The sequence below is a fragment of the Hyperolius riggenbachi genome, chromosome 1 (assembly GCF_040937935.1).
Source record: "Hyperolius riggenbachi isolate aHypRig1 chromosome 1, aHypRig1.pri, whole genome shotgun sequence".
Taxonomy (NCBI): domain Eukaryota; kingdom Metazoa; phylum Chordata; class Amphibia; order Anura; family Hyperoliidae; genus Hyperolius; species Hyperolius riggenbachi.
Genome location: NC_090646.1, coordinates 471,258,297 through 471,284,506, shown reverse-complemented (window position 1 = coordinate 471,284,506; position 26,210 = coordinate 471,258,297). Strand labels below are relative to the sequence as shown.

The following is a 26,210-nucleotide window of genomic DNA, read 5'->3' as shown; positions in this document are numbered from 1 at the left end:
TACCACCACTGCTGCATAGTAATAAAGTTGCATATTTGGTAGAGCTAATCCACCTTGATCAATTGGCAATTGTAATGTGGTAAGAGCAATCTTTGGGACATGCCCGTTGCATATAAATTTGGAAATCATTGAGTGCAGATTTTTTAAAGAATTTTTTTGATAACGGAATAGATGTTTGTTGAAAACATACAGAAATTTAGATAAGACGACCATTTTAAACAAAGTTTATTCTACCTATAAGAGATAATGGGAGTGTTTTCCATACTTGACATTTCTTGCGAAAGGCTTCAACCACTGGTGATCTAATAAGTTTGAAGTAGTCTGTAAGTTATGTCATAATATTAACGCCTAAAAATTCCTGCACCTATTGTAAAAGGTAGGTTGCCAATATTGGCTGGAAATCATCTAGCGCATGACGACAGCCCTCCCCCTGTTGATGCGTAGGCCAGAAAAGGCACCAAAGAAATTAATTATATCAAGAGCAGTTGATTGTGAGACCTCCAGATCACCCAAATACAACAGGGTGTCATCTGCGTATATGGAGATACGCTCCTCTATGGTGCCTATCTGGATACCCCGTATATATTCTCCCTAATTAAGATGGCTAGTGGCTCAATAGCCAAAGCAAACAGGTATGGAGACATGGGACGACCTTGGCGAGTATCACCGGACAACGGAAAAGATTCTGAGATGTTTTTTCCCGTACAAATTTTAGCTGATGGGTTACGATGTAGTGCATTGGTCCACGCAATGAATCTAGGACCAAAACCATATCTAGACAGAATCTCCCACATAAATGGCAACTCTATAGAATTGAAGGCCCTCTTGGTGTCCAGCAAGGCGACAACCCTTTTAGAACCAAAGTTTTTTCTTTATAATTTATTCTTTCTTTACAGTCTCTCCAAATCGCGGACAAAGCATGTAGATACAAAGACCGAACCTCCACTTCACATAAAAAGATAGCCTGACACGTGTTTCGCAGCCAACAACCGCTTCCTCAGAGGCACATCGTATACAAGCATCTGTTAAAAACATATCATTGCGTGATATGTCACGTAATATGATGATAGTGGGTCATATACACTCTGGTGGTTTTTTGTCTCTAAGGTGCTATGATGCTGGTGGCTGCGTGCCCCACCTACTAAACACTGATGCACCACTTTAGCTCTTACTTCACATTCTCTATGTAAATGCACGGACGGTTGGTTCTCGCATGTAATATACATGTCCATATTGGCACTATTCATGTTGCCTTATGGACACTGATGGTAGATATTTTATGCTTCACTCACCATACTAGTAGTGATATGTCACTTATAAGGGTTGTTGCACTATACTTCTTTTCGCTATCATGATTCTCAGTGTGATATTGTGCATTATGTAGGGAAGGTTTGTGTAGCCCTCTATATCAGAGGTGTTTCTTATACTGGAGCTCATTATTTGTGGTCTGCATTGTATCAGATCCTGGGGCCTTTTAGATTGACCTTCGGGTAAGATATATATGCACTCTTTACTTCTCTCTCCCAGACCTCTCTGGGCTGGCATTTTTATCCTGATTTGCGCATGGGTCTCTAATGGTATGTATTTTGGTTCATATGTTTTTAACAGATGTTTGTATACGATGTGCCTCTGAGGAAGCAGTTGTTGGCCGCGAAACACATGTCAGGCTATCTTTTTATGTGAAGTGGAGGTTCGGTCTTTGTATCTACATGCTTTGTCCGCGATTTGGAGAGACTGTTAAGAAAGAATAAATTATAAAGAAAAAACTTTGGCTCTAAAAAACCCCATTGCACTGTCTGTTTAAAATTATAATTATAATATTTTGATATATTAGGGGTGATCCACACTGCAATCTTTTATACTGTTTATGATAAGGCGATAACCCTACGCCCAGACACAGAAGAGGCCAACGAGATGTTGGTAAAACAGTTGTCTCAAGTTGATATTCGTACCCTTCCCAGGCATGAAGCCGGATTGATCGTTATGAATTAGGGCAGTAATATTTTTTGTTTTGTTTTATTGGCTAGGACTTTAGCTAGAATTTTGGCGTCAGTATTTAATAGCGAGATGGGTCTATATGAACCACAATTATGGGGATCTTTCCCAGGTTTAAGTAGTAAAATAATTATGTCCTCTGAGAATGTATCAGGTAATGCCTGATTTTCAAAGACTTTGTTGAATAATGAACACAATTTAGGGGCAAGAATATCTCAATAGCAGTGATAAAATCCTGCAGGTAGGCCATCAGAGCCTGGGGTTTTATTAGGTTTAAGTTTGGAGATTGCTAGTTGAACTTCCTCTAATGTAATTATCATATCCAGAATGTTTTTATGATCATCAGACAATTTTGGGAGATCTATATTATCTAAATAGTGTTGAAGTTCTAGGAAGAGTATTGAGCCCTGGAGGAATACAAAGAATTATAAAAGGTTGTAAAGGTAACATTTATCTCTTCAGGATCAGTAAAACATACTTTTGACCTAGGATGACTGGAATTGTAGATGGGCCGTTGTATTCGTTGGCCAACCATGCTAGAAGTTTACTATTCTTGTCCCCGAATTCAAAGAAATATTGTGTTTGATGTGGAAGGGAGTTTTTGGTGAGGGAGACCTGTGCTATTTTCCATTGCCTTATCAGCTGTTGCCATTGATTCCAGTGCTCAGTCGAGGGTGCTTGGGCAAAGGCAGCCTCCGCATGCTTAACTTTTGCCTCTAGTTCTATGTGGTGCACCCGATTTGTGTCACGATGTGACTTAATTTTTGATATATAATGACCACGTATGACCGCCTTACCCACATCCCATATGACCACGTCCACCGTAGAATTTGTATTCATTTCCCAGTAAAATGTCAGTGCTAAGGTGATTTGAGATTTAATAGAAGGTTCATTGATATGAAAACGTGAGACTCTCCAAAGACGGTCTTTGGGTCTGTCAGGAATCTTGTGTTACCGCTTTCTGCCTGCTGGTGGTGACATGGAGCAGGACTGTCATGGACTTCTATTATTCCACCAGCAGATGGCTCTAAGGACTTTGCATGGTCCTGAAACTCCACCATCCACCAGCAGGGGGCCTGTTAATTGCATTGTAAGAACTTGCAGTTCTTTGTCTGGTCTGTAGAGGCCTCTAATGGAACTCTCATCACCAGCTGCATCCTGTGTTTGCTATCACATGGACTATTTAAGGACTAACTCTTCCCCCTGCTAATTTCCAGAACTTTGAGCTCCCTGGTCTGAGTTTCTGGACACCCTGGTTCCTGTTCCTTGCCCTGATTTCTGTGTATGCCTTCCTGTTGCCGAACTCTGTTACTTCTGTCTGAGACCTTCCTTTTACCTAATCCCTGGTACCATGCTTTTCTGATAACCTGTTGCTGACCTTGCTCTCCTGCTGACTCTGATATTCTGCCTAATCCCTTTTGTACTGTGATTGTGTATATATTTTCTGTATATATTATTGTGCACTTCGATAGATAGTCAGGTGTTGTATAGGTGTTGACCGTGATCAGCGGCCACGTCCATTCATAAAACAGGAAACAGTGTAGCAAAATGTAGAAAAAAAAGTGGACACTTCCCATAACGGGAGAGTGTTCACCAGCGCCATCTTGTGGCCAAAAAGTTAAATTACACATACATGCACATACATTGGTACACAATGCTAATAAAATTAATAACTTACATTACCCCCCCCCCCAAAAAAAAAAAAAATAACAGCTAAAAAAATACATCAATAGTTGCCTTAGGGACCCAGCTTTTTTTAATCTATATTGTATGAGGGAAAATTACCGTACTTTTACTTTACGACATAGAGGCTTGTAATTATGGACCGGACAAAATCAAAACAGAAAAATAACACCTATATTTCAAAATAATATATTGTCGCCATACATTGTGATAGAGACATAATTTAATCTAATTTTAAACCTATAATGGGCCAAAAATGTGAAATAATGCATTTTTTTCCATTATTTTCCTATTTTTTCACATTAAAACGCATTTAGAATAAAAAAAATTCTTAGCAAAATGTACTACCCACAGAAAGCCTAATTGGTGGCAAAAAAAACGAGGTATAGATCATTTTCATGTGATAAGTAGTAATAAAGTTATTAGGGAATAAAAGGGAGGAGCTCTGAAAGGTGAAAATTGCTCTGGTCCGTTAGAGTAAAAACCCTTGGGTGCGAACTGGTTAATAAAATCAAAGTACGTTTAGGTAACAACCTCTATTTAGGCAAGTAAGTCCAATTATATATTAGTACTTTGATCTCTTCATCTGCAACAGCTCCTGCGACGATAGAGAGCTGACCAAATATTGTAGAACAGGTATGTCAAACCAGTCCTACGAGGGCCGAGATCCTCACATATTTTTGACACAGCTCAAATGAATTGATGGGTCTGAATCACAAAAGGTGTGGTCCATCAGGTAGAACACATTCCTCTCTTTCTGGGTCCATCCTAAACATTGGCATGGATCTGGCCCTCCAGGCCTGGAGTTCGACACGTGTTGTAGAATGAGAATAACGTATCTACCTTTGTGAAGCAGGGGAGATGCCAGATCTTTAAAGGGAACCTAAACCGAAAAGGATATGGATTTTTCCTTTTAAAATAATACCAGTTGCCTGACTCTCCTGCTGATCCTGTGTCTCTAATACTTTTAGCCACAGCCCCTGAACAAGCATGCAGATCAGGTGCTCTGACTGAAGACAGACTGGATTAGTTGCATGCTTGTTTCAGGTGTGTGATTCAGCCACTATTGCAATCAGAGCAGGACTGCCAGGCAACTGGTATTGTTTAAAAGGAAACATCCATATCCCTCTCAGTTAATGTTCTCTTTAAGCAGCTTAGTGAGTACAACACTTAGGGCTCAACCACACTATAAGCCCTTTCCTGAATGCTTGTGATTGATTAGCGCTTTCTGAGCGCTTTTAAAAAATCGCTCCCATTCACTTTCATTAAAATCGCAGTAAAAATCGCATACAATTCCAGCGATTTTATGTGTAAGGCGATTTTTACGTGATTTTACGGCGATTTTAATTAAAGTGAATGGGAGTGATTTTTAAAAAGCACTCAGAAAGCGCTAATCAATTACAAAGTGCTCAGAAAAGCACTTATAGGGTGGCTGAGCTGGCTTATTTCCACTGGGTGCCGCGTCAATTTCCAGTATGCGGCACTCGTGCTGCTGCAAAGCCGCAGCCATATCGCTATAGCCCTGCTATAGGGATTCGGGTGCTGGCTATGGGAAACTGCAGCATGCCATCCAGAATTGCACCACTGTGCGATTCAGATGGCAAGTCATTGCCAAAATAGACAGCGTTTCCTTGTCCGACTCACCTGCGGTATTATGCTGCAGATATGGCACGGGTCTGCATCTAGTGGAAATAGGCCCTTAGGAGTTACGAGCCTCTGATGAAGTGGGGTTACCTGCAATATGCATAGGGGAATTAAGCAGGTGACTCTACATTGTAATTGTCAGCAGCATTATTCTAGTAGACACCAGGGTAATTATATGTATATTAGGTACAAAGAACAACATTTTACCGCGCCTGTCACTATTTATTTTGAGTTCATGTATAATGTGATGCGGTCACATGGGGATTGTGCAGTAGCACATTTGTACCACTTTTATGTCACGCACTTCGACTTAAATTATTCATTCTTGATTATTTTGGTACCTGATAATATTTATGCATACACTTACATTCATATTTATGCACTTATACTGATTAATTGATTCATTAGTTAGGACTTTATGCACTTATACTGGTTCATTGATTTATTAGTTAGGAGTTTGGTCCCTCACTTTAGATTAGATCATAATCTTGTACATCATTAAAGGGATACTTAAGTCAAATAAAAAAAAATTAGTTTTACTCACCTGGGGCTTTCCTCAGCCCCCTGCAGCTGTCCAGTGCCTTCGCAGCATCACTCCGATCCTCCAGTCCCTGCTGGCGCCTGCTTCCGGTTTCGGCGACAGCCGCCGACAGGCTGGTAACGCGAGTGATTCTTCGCTTTCCCAGCCACAATAGCGCCCTCTATGCTGTTATTGCGGCTTTCTTGCCACAATAACAGCATAGAGGGCGCTATTGTCTCCTGCGTTTGTTCCTCTGTGTTTCCCTCTGCATGGGCACAGTACAGGAAGTCTCCGACATTGTGCCGGGTTGGAGGTTTGTACAGGCACGCGTTCACAAGTCAGGAACTCCCTGCATTTAGACTATAAGACGTAGTGACTTTTTCCCACCACTTTTGGGGGAGAAAAGTGAGTCTTATAGTCCAAAAAATACAGTACCTTTTTATTCCTGTCTCCTCCAACATTAAGGAAAACACATATGAAAAATAAAAAAGTAAATAACAATACTAAAGAAACTTTGTAAATAAGCCCCAGATGCCTCCCATGCTCCTTGTGCTTAGGAATAAATAAAGCCTAGGGACTTCTCTCAAGTGTCTGCATGTGATAGGCATTTGCTAAACTGCCCAAAAGTTATGTTACGTACATACAGATGCAAGACTGGAGATGTTATGCAAGACTGGAGACGTTATTGCATCCATCACTATAACTCCCCTCCCTCCCCTCCCCAGGACAGCTGAGATAAAACTATGGTCTGTGCATGCAGAGATGCATTCAATGTCTATGTAAACCGGCCTTTGGGGTAGTGGCCTATTGATGTTTTATATGTGTGGTTAAGGTCACATTCCCTATGTTTCACATGATGTAACAGTACAAGTCAGCTGCCTATTGTTTGCACTGTTCACATTATACATTTTTAGTACAAAAAAAGCCCTGTCAGTCGACAGCTACTCATATTCTACAGGCAGTAGTCTGAATCTGAAACAACTAAAGACACCTACATGTGTCTAAGTGTTTATCATCATCGCTGAGTATTTATTTAAAGTGAGATTTTGAACAGTTGCATTAAAATGAATGATCATATGATGTGATGACTAACACAGGCTGGTATGTTATGAATTTTTCTCATGTAACACAATCGGGACATCCAGTTTATCGGGATTAGCTACTACCAGATCATCTATATATTGACACAGTAATAAGGAATACGCATTTCTACATCATTGAAGTTCTCAGAAATACTTACCTTCATCTCACTGGCCCTTTACCTTTAAAATTCCAAGTTTTTAAACACCAGAACTTTAGGAAAATCCCTAAACATAACCTTTTACAAAGGGCTTTCAGAAGACTAAAGCCTTTTAAAGCCCTTTAAAGAATTGAAGTGTAGTTCCATTGGTTATGATGGGATCAGGTGTGTACAGCCATCAGCACTACAATGCAATTGATCCTTCTAGGGGTAACGTTGAATAGCCAAGTTGGAGTTTTTCAGCTGATTGCCACATTTGGCTTCTTTGTCCTCCAATGGTAGGAAGATTGAGTGGCATTTGTAACCATATAACCCCTCCCAAAGAGAAAAGGTGAGAAAGAAAGAGTGTCAATCATAACCACACTGCCACCAGTAAAGAGACTAGAGGGAGGGAAATTGCATACCAGTTATAACAATGCTCCTACTCCCATTTAGACTAGGAGGGAGTATGAGTGCCAAACCACCATGCTTACCTTACTATAGGGTAACACGAGAAGGAAATTTGAGCCTCTCTCCCTCCCTCCCTCCCAGAGGGATATGCAGAAGGCAGTGTCCAAACAGTGGCAGCTGACCTCTACTATTTTTACCTGGGCCTACAAACTGGTTTGAAGGATGCACAAGTACACAAATATTTCCCTATTGAAACGGTGCATTTGGAATGGCGGTCTGCCATTTTCTTCTTTCTTCTATGCTGGGACTGATAGGGTGAATCGGGGTTTGCCATAAGAAAGTGGAATTGGTCGTCTAGGTAGGTATTGCCACCAGGAACTTTACTTTACTACAGATCCCTGAATGATGAAGATAACTGTGCTACTAGAAGTAATCATTATGCAATAAACTGTTTCATTATTGTCCACATTCTTACAACTGACTGGTGTCCGATGAATCTCTGTAAGACCTGTCTTTCAGTATAACCCATATCAGTGTAGCTATGCCATAGTGAGAAGAAGTATAACACCTACAATGCAACAGGAGTCATTACTCCTTCATACACTACTTAAAATAATTGTAATTTGTAAGGAAAGTCATTGTCTAACTGCTTTTCAAACCTTTAAAGACTAGCTATTGTTTCTGATTTGCGTCCTCATTGGTCACAGTTTCCCTACACTTCGCACAGCTTCTATGACTTTGAGGTCTAGCACGAGGTGGAATATACAGCTGTAAATGAGATACAGATTTGATAAGAATGGCTCTTAGAGATCAACCATCAATTGGAAGTGATGAACAAAATCTATAGTGCCAGATTGCATCCCTTGCATTTGAAGTTTATGATGCTTTATGCTACACTGGGCTGACAATACTGTTTAGTTACTGATCAGACCTTGGCAGATTTAAGCAGCACAATTTCATGGTAGTGGTTTGGAAAGCCTACCATATCACCACTACACAACATACACTAGTTTAAGCCCTTTTACAACCATGATGAGAAATGTCTTGTAAAGAGCAGTCATAGGGCCCTTTTACACTTAAAGGACTACTGTAGGGGGGTAGGGGGAAAAAGAGTTGAACTTACCAGGGCTTCTAATGGTCCCCCGCAGACTTCCTGTGCCCGCGCAGCCACTCACTGATGCTCCGGTCCCCACCTCCGGTTCACTTCTGAAATTTCCAACTTTAAAGTCTGAAAACCACTGCGCCTGCGCGGCCATGTCCTTGCACCTGCTGATGTCACCGGGAGCGTACTGTGCAGACGCAGACCGTACTGGGCCTGCGCAATACACTCCTGGTGAGTTCCTGGGAGCGAGGGCATGGACGTAAAGGCACACTGGTTTCCCTACTTTAACCACTTAACATCTCAGTCGTTTTCAGCTTATGCATCAGAGCAATGTTCACCTCCCATTCATTAGCCTATAACTTTATCACTACTTATCACAATGAACTGATCTATATCTTGTTTTTTCCGCCACCAATTAGGCTTTCTTTGGGGGGTACATTTTGCTAAGAGCCACTTTACTGTAAATGCATTTTAACAGGAAGAATAAGAAAAAAAATGAAAAAATTCATTATTTGTCAGTTTTCGGCCATTATAGTTTTAAAATAATACATGCCTCCATAATTAAAACCCACGTATTGTTATTGCCCATTTGTCACGGTTATTTCACCATTTAAATTATGTCCCTATCACAATGTATCGCGACAATATTTTATTTGCAAATAAAAGAGCATTTTTTCCGTTTTGCATACATCACTATTTACAAGCTTATAAAAAAAAAATAGAGAGAAATATTTCATCTTTACATAGATATTTAAAAAGTTTAGACCCTTAGGTAAATATTTATGTGTTGTTTTTTTTTATAGTAATGTTTTTTTGTTTTTTTTTATTAAACATTTTATGTGGGCATTTTTGGGAGGGTGGGATATAAAAGTGTTTTATTTGGGGAAATATTGGTGTATTGTAATGTTTTTGGGCATTTACTTGTAGTTTTACTTTCTGGTCACAAGATGGCAATCTCGATTTTTTTTACATGACGTCACTCTAAGCGTACAATGTACGCTTAGAGGGACACAGCTTCAGAAAGAGCGAAGCTTCCGAGAGAAGCTGTCGCTTTTTCAGCGGGGGAGAGGAATCAATGATCGGGCTCCATAGTCCGATACATTGATTCCGTGGCTACCGACTCCGCAGCCGGGAGTGCACGTGCACGCGCGCGATCGGCCGCGGGAGCGCGCCTGTCCTCCTTGACGTTTTTATACGTCAAGGAGGACAAAGTGGTTAAAGTCGGAAATTCCAGAAGTGAACCAGAGGCGGGGCCGAAGCATCGGTGAGTGGCTGCGTGGCGCATAGAATGTCTGCGGGGGACCATTAGAAGCCCCAGGTAAGTTCAACTCATTTTCCCCCTACCTCCCTACAGTATTCCTTTAATGCATTGGTATGCATTAGTATGCGTTAGTACGCTTTGCTACGCATTTTTTCCATAGCAGTGCATTGTGAAAAAGCTTTTAGTAAAAAGGCGTGTAGTGGGAGCTGTACCATAGGAAAACATGGGCATTACTTTGAAAATCAGCTTTCTTTCAGTTATAACTGAGGGCAACTAATTAAGTGTAAAAGGGTCCATAGGGTTATATATTTTCAGTGCAGCCCTGGAGACCCAGGATTATCTAAACCATGTTCTGAAAATCCAGCAATTTGCCCGCAAGCAAATTTGCCTAACTATTGTGGACAGCCACTAACAGCAAATCACTGTTTCTGATCTCTGCTTTTGATATTATCATTTGTAAAGAGCCATGATTTGTGCTGAGAGATGTTAGACATGTTTTAGGATGGGTGCTAAGGACATTCCACCAGGTTTCATGGATAGGATGGGAAGGCCTCTGTGGCACATGTTTTAGGGTTAAGGACTTCACCACCATGTTTTGTGGATGGGTAGGGGGAGGATAGTGTCAGACATGTTTTATAGTAGAGTTAAGGAGACTGTCACCTTGTTTTGTGGCCATGTTTAAGGAGATCCCCTATTGGTCATATTCTGTAAGCAAGTGGTAAGGAGGACTTCTCCGTGTTTTGTTGGTTTGTTTCTGTTGCTGGAGTCAGCGAGGCAGGGAAGCACCTACTATTAGCAACATAGAGCACAAGGTGAATGAAGTGGGAAATAATTAACTCCTACTTTTAGTGTATGCATGTACAGTATGTTAGTTTACATGCAGTGTGGTTTCACTATATTACATAGTGTGGTTGAAAAAAGACATCCGTCCATCAAGTTCAACCAGAAGGAAAAAAAAAACACCCCCCTAAAAAACAACACCATCCTGAAGATCACCATCTGGATTTAACAAGAGCCTCCCATTGGATAAATACTGTGTGGATGATTATGTTTTTCAAAAAAATAAGGTCAGCTAAATAAACTGAATGACCAAGTTATTCCATCAGAATTTTTTCTTTGGGCATATTCCAATATGACAGTGCCAGGGTTCCTCATGCTCAAATTGTGAAAGAGCGGTTCAGGGAGCATGAGACAACATCTTCACACATGGACTGGCCCCCACAGAGTCCAGACCTTAACTCCACTGAGAATCTTTGGGATGTGATGGTGAAGAATTTGCACCACAGTTTGATTCTCTCATCATACTTACAATATCGTGGCAAAAAATAAATACTACTCTGGACAGAAATAAATGTAGTGACCATAGAGAAGAACATGCCACAGCAAATGCATGCCGTAATCAAAGCTAAAATAGGTCCAATAAAATATTAGAGTATATGACCTTTTTAGGGGCCACACAGTGCATATAGTATGTATTATGGGGGTCTGATCTGCTCCCTTATCAGTAACAGCCAATATAATTCTTAGCAAAGGGGAGCTAGTGTGCCTCTCATAGTGGAAGTCTAGTACTCATGTTAGATGACTGTTGACCAAAAGGATTGGACCTCGATGCCTCAGGTGACAGTTTGGAGTTGAGTTCTGTACATACATGTAACTACCCTCAATGTTATTGATTGGTTCTGTTGTTATGGAGAGAGAAGGAGGGCTGACAGCAAAGCACACAATGGATCAGCATGGTGAGTAGGAGAACAATGTCCTCAGCCAGTCTAATCTCCTGACTATGCGGGGGGGGGGGGGCACTATACACATGCTAGGTTCTCAGCCTTGTTGCAAAGAACTATCTGGGGGTGTTAGCAAGTTAACTTACCAGTTGTAAGGCTTGGTGGTGTATTCTCCACAGTCAGCATGCAACGCATGAGCTGGTGTGGAGGAGGTACACACACTAGCACAAGGAAACAGGCTATCCCTAGTATAGTGGAGGGGAGGACTGACTCCAATAGGAGATTGTGGCGCACAGAGCCGGTGCAGATCTGACAGCCACAAACAATGCTTTCGTTATAACGTCTCAGCGCAAAGTAGCGCTGAGCGCATAAACCAGAACTGAGGAGATCAGGACAGGTAGACAGAATGAACGCTTGCTAGCTAGCGGCTACTTAGCGACAGCAAGCGTCCAAAACCAGACAGACTGGAATGAGGCAGCCAATGCGATGCGGCGATGGCGTGCCTCACAAAGACAGGACAGGATAGTCAGGAAATAGCAGGATTAAGATAGATGAACGTAACACAGATAAATATACAACAAGTATGTTTTCCTAGCGTATTACAATTACAGCTATCAATGAAACTATTTGTAACTTCTGACTAACATATGTATATATCGGCAATGAACCGATATATGACATAAGCAGGAACGCTGACTAGGACTGGAGTAATACAGGGGACAGGACTCAGAAGGATTCGCTATCTCTTCGCAGAGATGAACGCAATCCACAAACGGTAACAGGACAGGATTCAGAAGGATTCGTTATCTCTTCGCAGAGATGAACGCAATCCACAAACGGTAACAGGACAGGATTCAGAAGGATTCGTTATCTCCTCGCAGAGATGAACGCAATCCACAAACGGTAACCAGGAGCAGGGTAACTACCTCAGCACGGGTGGTCACGGTACGCGCAACCTACCAAAACGTGCTGGAAAGCTGACTAACTGCACACAGGATATAAACAGTTCGTGTACGTATACATCAGCGACACTGATGTATCAACGTAACACAAATACAAGGAAAATAATAAACGTGCTGGTATGCATATATATGGGCAATGAACCAATATATGATGCAAAACCAGCAAAGTATCTTTAGAACAAGAAACACGATCGGGGCTGAAGCGACAGCAAGACTGGCTTACACTGAAGCTATGAAAACCCAAGGAAACCCTGCAGGAAGCAGATCTTTATACTGAGGTCATCCAATGGGAGCAGACATGCAGATTCCCACACAGGTGAATGATAATCAGTCACAAGCTGACAGCAGGGAAAGGCAGACAAAGCTATGCAGCTTGCATGGAAATAGATCAGAACTGCCTGAGCTGCAGCACTACTGCTTCCAGCAATACCTGCTGCAGCAGCGATCATTACACCAGTATGTTTTTGCAGTGCAGAATCCCACACAAACAAATAGGGAACATACAATATCCAGGTAGATGTAGTGCTTTGGCTCAGATTTTAACTTTAGAACCCATAGCTGAAAGCCTAGAGTGTAATTCACTGCACCACATGGCCGAAACATCATTTGTAATGCTGTATTTATATTTACTTCATGCATTATATTTTCATTTGTGTTACATAGCTAGTCATGTTACTTTGCTATCTTCCCCCTTGCCGACGGCAACAGAATATTCATCTCCCTTGTTTGTGTGTGTGAAGCTTTGACACGCTGCGGCTGGGGAATACAATATTACGCTGCTGGGAATTAGAGTGAAGCACTTGGTGCAGTATGCTATGATTCTCTTCTATAATATCATTTCTGCAGATGTAGATTCTGGGTATACATTGCTGCTTGTCTGTGAAAAATATTGCTGATGGTTGTTGTAATGCAGGGGTTCTTCAACTTTTCCTGTTGAGGCATCACCTATCAAACCTTTTTAATTCTAAGCACTTACCAATCTAAATGCCAAGCTGAAAAAATGCAATATTTGCTTTAATAACATGGTACTCATCTATATTAGGAAAAGAGAACATAAACCAGTTAGACGTTTGTAGAGTAGAATCCCTTAATAATAAACTTCAAGTGACCTGGCCAAGCAGTTTTCGTATATCAGAGTTTGTCATACATTGTATATTTATACAGACACATGGCCGAGACCTGATGACAGAGTTAACTATATCAGAGTCTACTATAAGGAGATTATTCTGTATATAGAAATCTCCAATGAATTTTAAATGCAGCAGCCATGCGTAAGGTAGAAAGCTTATTTCCTGGTATCAACATCATCTTCTATCACTGTTTGCACCAATGCAGTTAAAGAGATCCCGAGGTGGGTTTGAAGAATATTATCTGCATACAGAGGCTGGATCTGCCTATACAGCCCAGCCTCTGTTGCTATCCCAAAACCCCCTAAGGTCCCCCTGCACTCTGCAATCCCTCATAAATCACAGCCACGCTGCTGACAAACAGCTTGTCAGAGCTGGCTGTGTTTATCTCTTTAGTGTCAGTCTGCTGCTCTCCCCGCCTCCTGCAGAACTCCAGTCCCCGCCTGCATCCCTTCCCTCCCTGCTGATTGGAGGGAAGGGACGGGGGCAGGGACCGGAGCTATGCAGGAGGCGGGGGAGCAGCTGAGACTGACACTGCAGATGTAAACACAGCCTCACAGAACGGCTGTTATTTATGAGGGATTGCAGAGTGCAGGGGGACCTTAGGGGTGTTTGGGATAGCAACAGAGGCTGGGCTGTATATGCAGATCCAGCCTCTGTATGCAGATAACATTCTTTAAACACACCTCGGGTTCTCTTTAATGTTTCTCATGAGTTTTTTTCCCAGGAGATGTTTTCACATCTTATTAACAGAATGCCTTTGACCAGCAAGCAAGAAAATACATTTGATATTACTTCTTTACTTTCATAGTTTTTCATTTAATAGGTGCTGAAAAGTTATTGTGTAGATAACATGAAACATTATCTCCTGGGAGAAAACACCAAAGAAAAGTCAAATGAATAGAGGCCTTTGTGTCTTCCTTTGACGTAGTCATAATAGTCTATAAGATTTAAGTAAAATTCCACCTGTGTTATATATATAAAAAAAATCACTTCAGTTCTGCTCTACAAACTGCTATGACTATGATCCTTCTTAACCAGACTAGATAGATAGGTAGATAGATAGATAGATAGATAGATAGATAGATAGATAGATAGATAGATAGATAGATAGACAGACAGACAGACAGACAGACAAACAGATAGACAAACAGATACTGTAGATAGATAGATAGATAGATAGATAGATAGATAGATAGATAGATAGATAGATAGATAGATAGATAGATAGATAGATAGATAGATAATTACATTGTAGTGAGAGTGGAATTTCACTTTAAGGACAAATGTAACGAGAGGGATATGGACGATGCAGTATTTATTTCCTTTTAAACAATAACAGTTGCCTGGCAGCCCTGCTGATCTAATTAGCTGCAGTAGTGTCTGAATAACACCAGAAGCAAGCATGCAGATAATCTTGTCAGATCTGACATTAATGTCAGAAACACCTGATATGCTGCATGCTTGTTCAGGGTCTATGGCAGCTAGACCTCCAGCTTTTACAATATGTTTGAAAATAAGCCTTAAATACTAAAGTACTGTAATTGAAAAAAACACATTTTTTCTAATATAAATTATATTTAAAATATGCTAAAATTATTAAGGAATAAAAATGAATATGTATATTATTACGTAAAAAATAACTAATTTATAAAAGCAAAAGCCATTACATACATCATTTTCAAATGTTGAGTGTGCCTTTTACTCCTCTGTTTGCTGATGCAGCATCAGGATGGTTGAAAAAAAGTATATATATATATATATATATATATATATATATATATATATATATATATATATTATATACCGTATATGATATGTGCAGACACCTGGGCCAGCTTTTTTTTCCCTACTTAATGGTGCATAGTGTAATGGATAGTGTAATGGTTAAGGGCTCTGCCTCTGACACAGGAGACCTGGGTTCAAATCTCGGCTCTGCCTGTTCAGTAAGCCAGCACCTGTTTCAGTAAGGAGTTTCTTGGGCAAGTCTCCTTAACACTGCTACTGCCTACTGAGTGCGCTCTAGTGGCTGCCTCGCAAGCGCTTTGAGTCTGACAGGAGAAAGGCGCTATACAAATACTGCCATTATTATTATTATAATCATTGTACACTTTGCTATGCTACCAGTCACAGCTGGTTACAAAGAAGACATTGCTCTATGGAAAATGTACAGAGGGCTTATTGCAGCAGTTATCTTTACCACATGTCTTCTGTATACACAACAGGGAAGTCTGCATCCCTCATTCACTCATATAGATTGGGCAGCCCCTTAAAGGTTGAAACACCAGCCTTAGAAAAAGAAATCAGAGTCGCCCCTAGATACTGCCAACTGTAGGGATTTTGGGAACAGGACAGCCAAGCAGAGAAAATGAATGCCAGAACCAAAGTTACAGTACAACGTCTAAAAGATGAGCTGTACCAACGAGGCACTGAAGCTCGGGCCGTAGGCTCCTGATGGTGGAGAAGCGACTCACTACCATCCCCAAATGTCGCCCTGTTCTCTCCCATGCACATGGAGCATAGAGGTAAAGTTACTCATGACTCTTGGCATTTTACCACTGAGATCTCTCTTCAACTGCACGTTCAGCGTTCCGTCTCCATGGCTACAGTGGCATGTCTTTCATGACATGCTATAGCCACAGAGAGGACGCTGGACGTGTGGCTGAAGAGAGATCCTAGCGGTGGAATGCTGAGAATTGTGAGTAGCTTCTCTATACTCCACTTGCGATTCTAAACTCGGGCCTACCTAACATTGGGGCATATCTGGCTTCGTAAAAGTGGAAAGGGACATCTGCTACCTATACTCGGGGAAGTGGGTCTGTGTATTACTAAGGGGGGGGGGGGGGGTTACCTATTACTAGGGGGTTATATCTTGCTACCTATACTCTAGCTACCTATACTAAGGGAAAATCTGTAGCTACCTATTCTGGGGGTACCTCCAGCTACCTAATACTTGGAGGACCTGTAGCTACTTAACACTGGGGGTACATCTGGCTACCTATTACTGGGAGACACCTCTCGCTAACTACACTGGGCAGGGAATGTAGCTGAGAGGTGACAGCCATTCCAGACAGCACACTTGCGGTGCTGTTTGGTGGGTGTTCATGTCAGGATTTGTGGGTGGAGTCGAGGAAGCAAGAACTTCTGTGCCTTGAGGCTCCACTAATGCATATCCAGGCAAGGATGTGCCTATGACTTACTTCATATGTAAAATTTGATAGTATATGATAAATATTACATTAATAATTATATTGCAGTTAGTGTTAGGAACAATGGATTTATTTCTAAATAATCACAAGCCTACTAACAGGAACTCCTCTCTTGTAGAGCATACCACCTTCACCACAGCCTGATCATGTCCCTGTATTCCGATTAGCATTAAAACACCTGTATGAACCCACATAGTAGTCAGTTGACTCACAGTAGGTCTCTGAACAGTTGTATCTGCCTTTGTGTGAAGGGCGTGATCAAGCTGTCTCTATTGTAAAGCAAAATGAGTTCAGACTAGCTCATCAGATGCTTGTAATATTACTGTATGTACTTTTCTACAACATGCTGAACTGGAATGTAATGTTGGTTATATCATGTACAACCTAACTGGTGTTTGTATGTGTGATGTTTGCAGATGATGTGTGAACTGACCCAAGTCAAGCTTTGCCGTTCAGTATGGAAAGGTCTGGTCTTGGGAACCCTCTTCACTAGCTTTTTGATTCTGTTGTATTCCTATGCAGCTCCACCTCTGAGCCTCAGCAGCACTGAGTAAGTAATATACTAATAATAACTGGACACTGGATTTTATTTTATACACTTTTCAAATATAACATAAAATATATATTTTATATGTTATGTGTACTGTATTTACATATTTATGTAATATTTATCTCCTGTATTTATACTTTACACAGAGTTAGGCCTTGTTCACGCTTCTAAGCGCAGATGACTGTGCAATTGTGCATGGGCAGCGCGTGAAGTCTGAACTTCAGAACAAGGCCAAAGTAAATTATTCACACTACACCAGTGTTTCTCAAACCTGTCCTCGTGACTTCCCAACAGTGCATGTTTTGCAGGCAACCTCACCTGTACACAGCAGGGGTAATTAGTGTCTCAGCTAGGTGGATTCCATGTAGCTGAGACAATAAGTACACCATCTGTGCATAGGTGACGTTGCCTGCAAAACATGCACCGTTGGGGAGTCACAAGGACAGGTTTGAGAAACAGTGCACTACACACTTCCTCTCAAAGGGGCTCAGGCTTACTTTCTAATGCCAGGCGTATAGGGCAGATATGGGGGGTGGCAGCCTTAATTTTGCATTCCATATTTTATAATATTAAATCTGCATTAGCAGTGAATGTAGTTTTGTACATTGCATGTCTGTATTTTTTTGCAGTAAATGAATTTAAAGTAATTTGCTGGCGGGTTCCTGTAGTTCCTTTTCCTGTTGAGACTACATTGTAGTTTTGTTTTTGTTTTGTTTGTTTTTTTGAACAATATTTTATTAAGATTTTCAGTTACATGTCATGGAACATATGTAAATTCAACATACAGAGCAAAGTGGCGCTTCTGCCTTCATCATTCTTGCTCTAGCAGATACATTGTACATTGCAGTTTTAAGACAGACCAAGGCCTCGATTCATCAACACTTAGCAAATTTGTTAACAACAGTTTGGTAAAATACCGAATTTGTTAACTTCATTTCAAGATTCATCAAAGTTATCTACAGCTGTTAGCGAACATTCGTTAACGATTCGGTAACGATTCGCTAAAATGGAAGAAAGTGCAATTCATGAAAAAGAAAGTGGGCGTGGTTTAGCGTTACATTTAGGATTAGTTATCTCCTTCACTGCTCTGTCGTTATTCCTGTCAGATCATTGCTGACAGAGAAGATGGAGCCATATGAAGTGGTTATGTATCAGCTGAGAGTGATTCAAAGGCGCAGAAGGGCAAGAATAAGGTCTGCAACCATATAAATTTGTAAGAGAATAGATTTATTTGCTATAACACGACATCTGCATTTCTCTTGAATCATCTTGTAAGAGAACACAGGCAGTGCCAGGGTTAACTAATTTTGCTAGCTGCACTATAATTTTTTAGAAAAGGCTCCTATCAAATTGTGGGATTGTCCCAACCACTTCCAGAATCCTGGTCCAGGTGTTAAGCCCTATTCAGAATGTTGCTATGTGGTGCTCAAAGGACTGCCTTTTACCCACAATTCCATGGGAATCTTATGGCCTTGTGTTAAATTACCGCTGTAAAATGGAAATATCGACACGTTACCGAATGGTTACCGAATTGTTATCGAATTCACACCGAATGCCAAAAAACCTTGATGAATACAACTTGAAATCGCTAAACTTCGAATTTGGTAATTTAACAAACTGGAAAAAGTTATCTCAAAGACAATGATGAATCGAGGCCCAAGTCTCTAATTACCCACATGAGATAGTCTGGGATGATGTGAGTAGTGCCACCAGCCAGGCTCCATTCACCTCATCCCTCTGCTGGTGTGAGATGAACTCTGTTGGATAGCACCACAACACTAAAGATTAGCAGATTTTTATCTCCCTTTCCCTGCTCAGTTTCTTTAAAAACAAAAAAAGGCATTTAGCCTTTCCCACACTCTACCCAGTGTCTTTATAAAATCAGTTAGAAGAGCATCAAAAATGGTTTTCTTATTGCATATAGGGTAGGGCAATGAGAGGTACAGGTGGCTTTTAGAAATACCTTAGGGATGGTGTTGGAAAAGTTAAATGCTTTATTAACTACTTTAGGACCGCCTCACGCCAATGGGCGTGGCCGCGGGGCAGCCCCAGGACCGCCTAACGCCAATTGGCGTCAAGCCCTGGGGCTGTATTTTGCAGGAGATCGTGCGCAGGCTGCGCGCACATCTCATGCTTGGGGGCGGAGCTCCGCCCCCACTTCAGTCTACGAGCGGCAATTGCCGCACGGTAGACTGTTAGACGGCGTGATCGCGGTCTATTTACATGTACATCGCAGCGATCGACAGCAGCGCTGTACTGGGGACAACCGTGTGGCTGGGGAGTGATCGGCTTCAGCCTATGACAGCTGATCACACTCATTGGCTGGCGGGGGGAGGGAGGGAGGGAGCAGGGGAGGACAAATAAAAAAAAGCAAAATTTATTAAAAATAAATAAAATAAATATTTATTTAAAAAAAAACAACAACTGTGGAGCGATCAGACCCCACCAACAGAGCGCCCTGTTGGTGGGGGGAAAAGGGGGGGGGGGAAATCACTCGTGTGCTGCTTTGTGCGACCCTGCAGCTTGGCCTTAAGGTAGCCATACACTGGTTGATTTGCCATCAGATTCGACCAACAGATAGATCCCTCTCTGATCAGAGAGGGATCGTATGACTACCTTTACTGCAAACAGATTGTGAACCGATTTCAGCCTGAAACCGTTCACAATCTGTTGTGGTGGTGCTGCTGGCGCCACTCTCCCTCCCTCCCCCCCCGCCGCCGCATACATTACCTGCTCCGCCGGCACGACTGCCTCCGGTCACCGCTGCTCCGTCTCCGCTCTGGTCTCCAGGTCCGGCATGCTTTACTTCTTCCTGCCCGGCAGAAAGTTTAAACAGTAGAGCGCCCTCTACTGTTTAAACTTCCTGCCGGGCTAGAAGAAGTGAAGCATGCCGGACCCGGAGACCAGACCAGCGCAGAGACGAAGCATCGGTGACCGGGGGCAGTCGTGCTGGCGAAGCAGGTAATGTATGCGGGCTCTATTGCGTCTGTCGTCGAGTACTCGAACGCCGCTAGCGACGCGCTCCCTACCCGCGGGCGATCGACAGTAATTTTCTGCACGGAGCGATCCACGGGATCGGACGAAATGGATCGAAATTCGGCGTGTTGCGGGAACGATGTGACAGCAGATTCGATCCCAGTGATCGAATCTGCTGTCGATCTGGCGGGAATCGGCCTAGTGTATGGCCAGCTTTAAAGCTGCAGTGGCCAATTAGCAATAATTAGCCTGGTCTATAGGGGGGGGGGGGAGGGTTCAACACTGCAGTCCTCAAGTGGTTAAACACTAAGTAAGAAGCAGCTAGGTAGGACGATGATGAGACTCTGCTGAGCTACAGTGCTAACCAAACACTTATTCTCTCGGCAGCAGATGTCTCTGGTCTGCAGTATGAGAGCTGTTCTCTAGTTCGGAAATGCCTAGTCCCCTGGCAGCTGCCTGTTTTTTTAATTGGATCTCAGGGTCCTGTGATTGACCTTTTCGAAGCAAGATTCTGTGGAATGGCACACATCTAAACATTGTAGGGGTAATGGTATAGTGCCTTGCTCACTTTTTAGCGATTACAAATTTAGGAGGGTGAACCAGGACTTTAAAAGCTATTATACCTTTCCATATGCTCTCTGCTTAAAAACCTATATCATTTTTGGTCCAGTTCAATAAAGAGGGGAAAAAAACACCCTTTTATAATTCCAAGTGGACCTACAGTATACTGTGCTAAGCAGGCTTAAAAAGAAACTTAATTGTCCTTAAACAATATTTGATGAGACCTTCCATGATGGAAGAAGTAGCCATACAGGATGCCATTCCTCAGGCTTACAGCAAACATGAAATGATAATAAACTGAGGAGATAAACAATTGTACTAATAGACCTAATCCTAAATAGAGAGACATAGAAAATGCACACTGTAACAGAAGTAGTAAGAACAGTCCTAATGCCCTATTTGAAGGAGTACCATCTATTAAGATGGGCTGGAAAACCTGCAGTTGCTGCCAGCAATCGTGCTTGTGTCCCACTTCAGCAAGGGATTGGGCTTGCAGCGATATACTGAGCCTGAGGAGCCGTAGGATGAAGAACCTCTACTGAAGGCTTCAATAGCAGCTTGTGATGATATCTGCATGAAAAATTGGTGGAAAGCTCCTGCCTAACGGGCGGCTAATAAAAGAACATCACTGTGCATCACAAGCTACTACTGAGTTTTTTCATCACAAAGCTCCTCGGCTCAGGATACTGCCACAAGCTCAGTCCCCGGCTGAAGTGGGACACAAAGCTGCCCTTTTTTCCAGGTGCCTTTATCATATGTACACCTGAAAAATAACCTCTACAACAGCGGTAGGAAACCTTGGCTCTTCAGCTGTGATAAAACTACAAATCCCAGCATGCATTTGCCTTTATGAATCATGATGACTGTGGCTGTCAGACTCCTGCAATGCATTGTGGGAGTTCCTTAACAGCTGGAGAGCCAAGGTTCTCTACCCCTGCTCTAAAACTAGCTTCAGGCATTGCTTATACTAGAACCCACATCTGCAATAGTGTGTTTGTCTGTGTGTTCAAGGGCATTTAAAGTACATTTGTTTGCATTTTCATGCATGCGTTCCAAAATGCACACCCATTTGGAAAAAAGTAGATGGCTGCAAGTTTTTGGTGTTTTTTTATGGTAATGGAAAACCATATTAGATGTCTGGAAGCCCATTGATTTATATAGTCTGTCAGTTTGATTGATGTTTGCCATAAATAGCATATGGTTATATGAATTATACTCTGCTGCTAAACAGAGAGCTCATTATCCTGCTTGTGTATGACTTCAGCCCTACTAGCCTAGTGGGTTACATGCTATATGCATCAGTCCTTGTATAACACATATAGAAAACTCTTTAATGAATCCATATTTTTTAATTAAACAGAAATTTCCCCCATGTAATTCTTAAAGTGTTGGTATACTTAAAACATCTAAGGGTGTTTATAGTTTATTTTACAAATTATTCAATTCGTCAATGCTACCGTATGCGTATCCCAAAAACATAACAGAAAACAGAAAAGTTAATTGGCTTCCCCTAAATTGGTCCTAGACTACAAAGGGGCATAAGACTATGGTAGGGGTTAGATTGTGAGCCCCTCTGAGTAACAGTTGAGTGACACATGACATGACTATATACAGTATACTCTGTACAGCGCTGCAGAAGATGTCAGCACTAAATAATAATAATAATATGCTGAATTTATTTTCTTTTCAAACACTGCCTCCTCCAGCACAACAGAAGTTTAAAAGATCTCACAAGTGATGTCAGTCTCTCTACTTATTGATGCAGAAATAAGGATAAGGGGATTGGGTCTCTGTGTGAAGATACACATCTCCCATGATGCAATGTGACAGAGTTCTACTGAAAGGAGAGAAGTGCATTCTTGTTAGAGAAACAAAAGCCATTTATTTCATGCAGTACAGAATATTCATCACACATTCTCCTCAATCTCAAATTATAATCAGTGTTTACCACTTCTGGCCCCTCGCACCGTGCCCTCTGCTAGCATTCATGTTTATAAATATACTCATGAGAGAAGGAGCTAGTTGTGAGTTATGCTGAAAGGGGAGGAAGTCATACGGCTTTCTTTGGACAGTTTTGTGTATCCCACACTATGCCCAGAGCTGTACATGGAGATATTAACAAGTTCTAATACTTAGAAACAGTGAAGCAGAGAAAGTCAGCAGAGAAAGTCTTTTTCAGGATTAAAGCATTTTTTTTTCCAACACCAAGAAGGCAACTACTATCTTTGCTCACAAATTTATTGAGATAAACTAACTACAGACCTTGGCAGCTTTACAAATACATGCTCTTTAACAGAAAGAAGCATATAGTAGTAAATGAGTTGTAGATAAACAGCTAGATACACTGACACTCCAAAAGATTATCCAAAGTTTTAAAAACTTTGCATTCAAAAATTACAGTTGAGGAAGTTATAAAGTAGTTTCAGAATTTGAAATCTTCCAGACCCTATAACTGGCAGCTCTATACAAATCAAATCAAATCAAAGATAGCTTTATTGGCATGACCAAGATTCATTACAGGTATTGCCAAAGCAAGGGGAAATATGGGACATGGGAGGGGGTGGGGTAGGGGGACAATGGCTAAGCAGTCTGTGGACATTTTTTTTAGGTTTACAGTTCCGTTATGCTCCTCTCAGTCTGTGGCATGCTGTGACATAGTGTGCAGCGATTGTCACTGTGGATTCCTCTTCTCCTAGAAGGATATATGTTTTTCTCTCATCTTCTAGTGTGAGAAAGTCTGGGAATAGTTACAACAATTTCTTAAAGTAAGTGTCCCTGGTTGCAGTATATTTGGGGCAGTGCAGCAGGAAGTGGCTTTCATCCTCAAGGGTCTTCTGCTCACAGTGTTGGCATAGTCTCTCCTCCCTGGGTCTGTACGTCTGTCTGTGTCTCCCAGACTCTATTTCGAGGTTGTGAGCACTCAATCTGTAGACACTCAGGATTTTCCTCTCTTGAGAGTTTTGCAGCTTTTCCAGGTATGGGGCCATTTTATATTCTCTTTGTAGAGACTGGTATATGGCTAGCTTTTGTGACTGTTTTATTTCACTCCTCCATTTTTCCACATAGTCTTCTTTGCTCTTAGCTGTGGTGTGTTTTATCTGGACTTTTGTTATGACCTGTGGGTCGGGGGTTGGAGGGAGTATAGAGCTGACCACGACTTTCAGTGCACACGGCTTTTCTTGGTCTTCATTGTGCAGCATGGCTTTGTAGTGGGGTGAGTCGGGGCTGCTGCTCTGTAGGTGGGCCCAGAAGGACAACACTCTCTTCTGTATCTCAAGCAGTAATGGGAATCTCCCCAGCTCAGCTCGGCAGGCATTGTTTGAGGTACCAATCAGTGCCAGGCAGCGCTGAGGGGTGGATCGGGACTCCCTTAGACGTCACGGCGTCCATGACGTCGGTGACGTCATCCGGCCCCGTCGCCATGGCGACGGGGGAAGCCCTTCAGGAAATCCCGTTCTTTGAACGGGATTTCCTGATCAAAGATCGCCGGAGGCGATCGAAGCAGGCAGGGGGATGCCGCTGTACAGCGGCTATCATGTAGCGAGCCCTAGGCTCGCTACATGATTTTAAAAAAAAATAAATTAAAAAATAGTGCTGCGCTGCCCCCTGGCGGTTTCTAATAAACCGCCAGGGAGGTTAACTAGCTGTATTGTACTACCAAAATAGAGAACTGTTATTCCTAGGAGTTACTGTATACTGTTTTAGTATGCATTTATTTACTTTACATTTCCAACATAGCAGTTGTATTATACTGTTTATTGTCCACCACAATAAACATTACCTTCATTTTACTCCATTTTGACATTTTCATTTAGGGTGAATGGCTGTTACATATTGCAGCTTTTAGCGTTGTACAGATGAGCACCCAAACATTACACCTTTGTTAGGTGTTGAAAAATATTGACAAGTCATTTATTTCACTGTTTAGGACACTGACATGTTGTACAGCATTGTAAAAGCACTGATCGCAACATTCAAGGAAATCAAAAAGCAAGATATAGATTGTTTCGCTGTAATAAGTAGTAATAAAGTTATAGGTGAATGAATGGAAGGAGCGCTGACGGGTGAAAACTGCTCTGGTTTTTTGAGCATAAAAACCTTTTGAGGTGAAGAGGTTAAAACACCAAGAATTTTTCCAGAACAGTTAATGTCAATAGACTTCCTTTGAACTGTTGGTCTGTTGGAACTATAATCCCTGAACAACTACATAACTACACGTAGCCCCTGATTTAAGCCCAACTTACGAACGACCCGTCAATACGAATGGCATGGATTCTGTGTTTCCATGGGAACAAGTAAAAAAAAATTCTTGTCTTGTAGTTTTGAGAAAATTGATTTTAAAAAATTCAAAGGAAAAATGGCTTTTAAACTTGTATAAGCAGGTATAGAGGGCAGAGGTGACACAGAGGGGGACACTGGAGGTATGAGGGGTCACAGAGGAGGTACAGAGGACAGAGATGGCACAGTGTTCCGACTTAAGAACAGATTGGGGTTAAGAACGAACCTACAGTCCTTATCTCCTTTGTTAAACGTGGACTACCTGTACATGCTTAGAGCCACCTCTCTACAATATTTCAGGGGATGTGGTGTAAAAAGTTATTTTAATCTATATTTGGTGGACTTACCCAGTTGTTCTGACTTTTTGGAAAGAAGTGGAGCAAAAATATAACTGAATTAAAAATAAGATTTACGTTATCCTATTGATTTTATGTTTTTCTGCTCCCAACATAGAGGGTTAAAAAAAAAGAAAAAAGAAAGAAACCTATAAAACATCATAATGAAGTACAGTACTTTGGCAGCAGGAAAATGTGCAATAATAAGTTTGTGAAAGTCAGGAAAAATCCCATACTCAAAAGCTTATCTTAAACTAGAGAATACTGTATTAGGTCCAAAGTGTATTGATGCATTGGAATGAAAGGCATGGTAGAGAAATGTACATTAACCTTGTCCACTAACCTTGGATTGCAAATAACTTGGTTTAAGAGCACTTTGCAAGACAAGCAAACAATTTTATAAAATTTTGGCTCGATATACAAGCAACGTCTTGATATACAAACTCAAAACATACAGTATATGTGTGTCATGTCATCACAACTGAGCCAATGGTTCTTCTACCTTTGATGCTGCAGGATTGTACTTATTTCTGAGTGTAGGGACTGTATAATGTCACATTTTGGTATGCCAAAGCAACTGTCACTGGATAAGTTCCTTGTTACAGCCATGAAAAATAGGATGGGGTGAGCCAACAGGTAGCAATGATTCTGTTAGT

General features: G+C 41.6%; 1 protein-coding gene across 1 annotated transcript in view; it reads left to right on the top strand.

The window, feature by feature from the left end:
* GAL3ST1 (galactose-3-O-sulfotransferase 1) overlaps positions 1 to 26,210 on the top strand; it is an 83,489-nt gene that overhangs the window by 34,517 nt on the left and 22,762 nt on the right. Inside the window, exon 2 of the mRNA XM_068240544.1 lies at positions 17,271 to 17,404. Coding sequence (XP_068096645.1) covers positions 17,271 to 17,404 — 134 coding nt within the window. The remainder of the gene's footprint in view (positions 1 to 17,270; positions 17,405 to 26,210) is intronic.